Source organism: Carlito syrichta, unplaced genomic scaffold (genome assembly GCF_000164805.1).
Source record: "Carlito syrichta isolate Samal-C Ts95f unplaced genomic scaffold, Tarsius_syrichta-2.0.1 Scaffold311607, whole genome shotgun sequence".
In the NCBI taxonomy this organism is placed as follows: Eukaryota; Metazoa; Chordata; class Mammalia; order Primates; family Tarsiidae; genus Carlito; species Carlito syrichta.
In genome coordinates, this window is record NW_007255703.1 from 216,332 (window position 1) to 217,661 (window position 1,330).

The 1,330-nt window shown below is 53.4% G+C and overlaps 1 protein-coding gene across 1 annotated transcript; it reads left to right on the top strand.

The window, feature by feature from the left end:
• Positions 1-217: 217 nt before the first annotated feature.
• CCR6 (C-C motif chemokine receptor 6) lies at positions 218-1,330 on the top strand. The gene has a single exon (XM_008068864.1). It carries the CDS (start codon positions 218-220, stop codon positions 1,328-1,330), a length of 1,113 nt encoding a protein of 370 aa, XP_008067055.1.

Here is a 1,330-nt window from a genome sequence, read left to right on the forward strand (position 1 = left end):
TTCCCTTCTCCCCAGGTTCACGTCTCCTCTCTTGCTGTCCTTGCTGGTGAGTCGGAGGGGTTGGACATCTGCATTCCTGTTTCTATAACAGGCCTGCAGCTTTGCCCAGGTCAAGAACCACGATGGAGAAGGTGAGCTTTTTTATAACTGTGGTGAACATGGCTCCTTGAGAATTGCATGACAACCAATTCTATCTTTGATTACTTTCCAGGAACCGATGAATTCCAGCAATGAGTATAGCTCAGGTGAAGATTATTTTGAGTCCGTCAACACCTCGTACAACCCATGGGACACCGAGAGCTTGCTGTGCTCCTTGCATGAGGTCAGACAGTTCTCCAAGCTGTTCGTGCCCGTTGCCTACTCCCTGATCTGCATCTTTGGCCTCCTGGGCAACGTGCTGGTGGTGATCACCTTTGCGTTTTACAAGAAGGCCAGGTCCATGACCGACGTCTATCTCTTGAACATGGCCATTGCCGACATCCTCTTCGTCCTCACGCTCCCATTCTGGGCAGTGAGCCACGCTACTGGCGCATGGATTTTCAGCAACGCCATGTGCAAACTGATCAGGGGCATCTACGCTGTCAACTTCAACTGCGGGATGCTGCTGCTGACCTGTATCAGCATGGACCGGTACGTCGCCATTGTGCAGGCCACCAAGTCCTTCCGGCTCCGGTCCAGAACGCTGCCTCACAGCAAGGTCATCTGTCTGGTGGTGTGGGCCGTGTCCGTCATCATCTCCAGCTCGACTTTCATCTTCAATCAGAAGTACCAAGTCCAAGACCGCGACGTCTGTGAGCCCAAGTACCAGGCGGTCCTGGAGCCCATCCGGTGGAAGCTGCTGATGCTGGCACTTGAGCTGCTCTTTGGCTTCTTTATCCCGTTGGTGTTCATGATGTTTTGCTACATGTTTATTGTCAAAGCCTTAGTGCAAGCACAGAATTCGAAACGGCACAGAGCCATCCGCGTGATCATCGCCGTGGTGCTGGTGTTCCTGGCTTGTCAGATTCCGCATAACATGGTCCTTCTTGTGACCGCTGCAAATCTGGGGAAGATGAACCGGTCCTGCCGCAGCGAGAAGCTGATTGGCTACACCAGAAACATCACGGAAGTCCTGGCCTTCCTCCACTGCTGCCTCAACCCCGTGCTCTATGCGTTTATTGGACAGAAGTTCAGAAATTACTTCCTGAAGATCATGCAGGACTTGTGGTGTGTGAGGAGGAGGCACAGGGCCCTGGGCCTCTCCTGCTCCCGGAAGTCCTCGGAGACCTTCGTCTCCAGGCCCACCAGTGAGACCGGGGAGAATGAGAATGCATCTTCCTTCACCATGTGA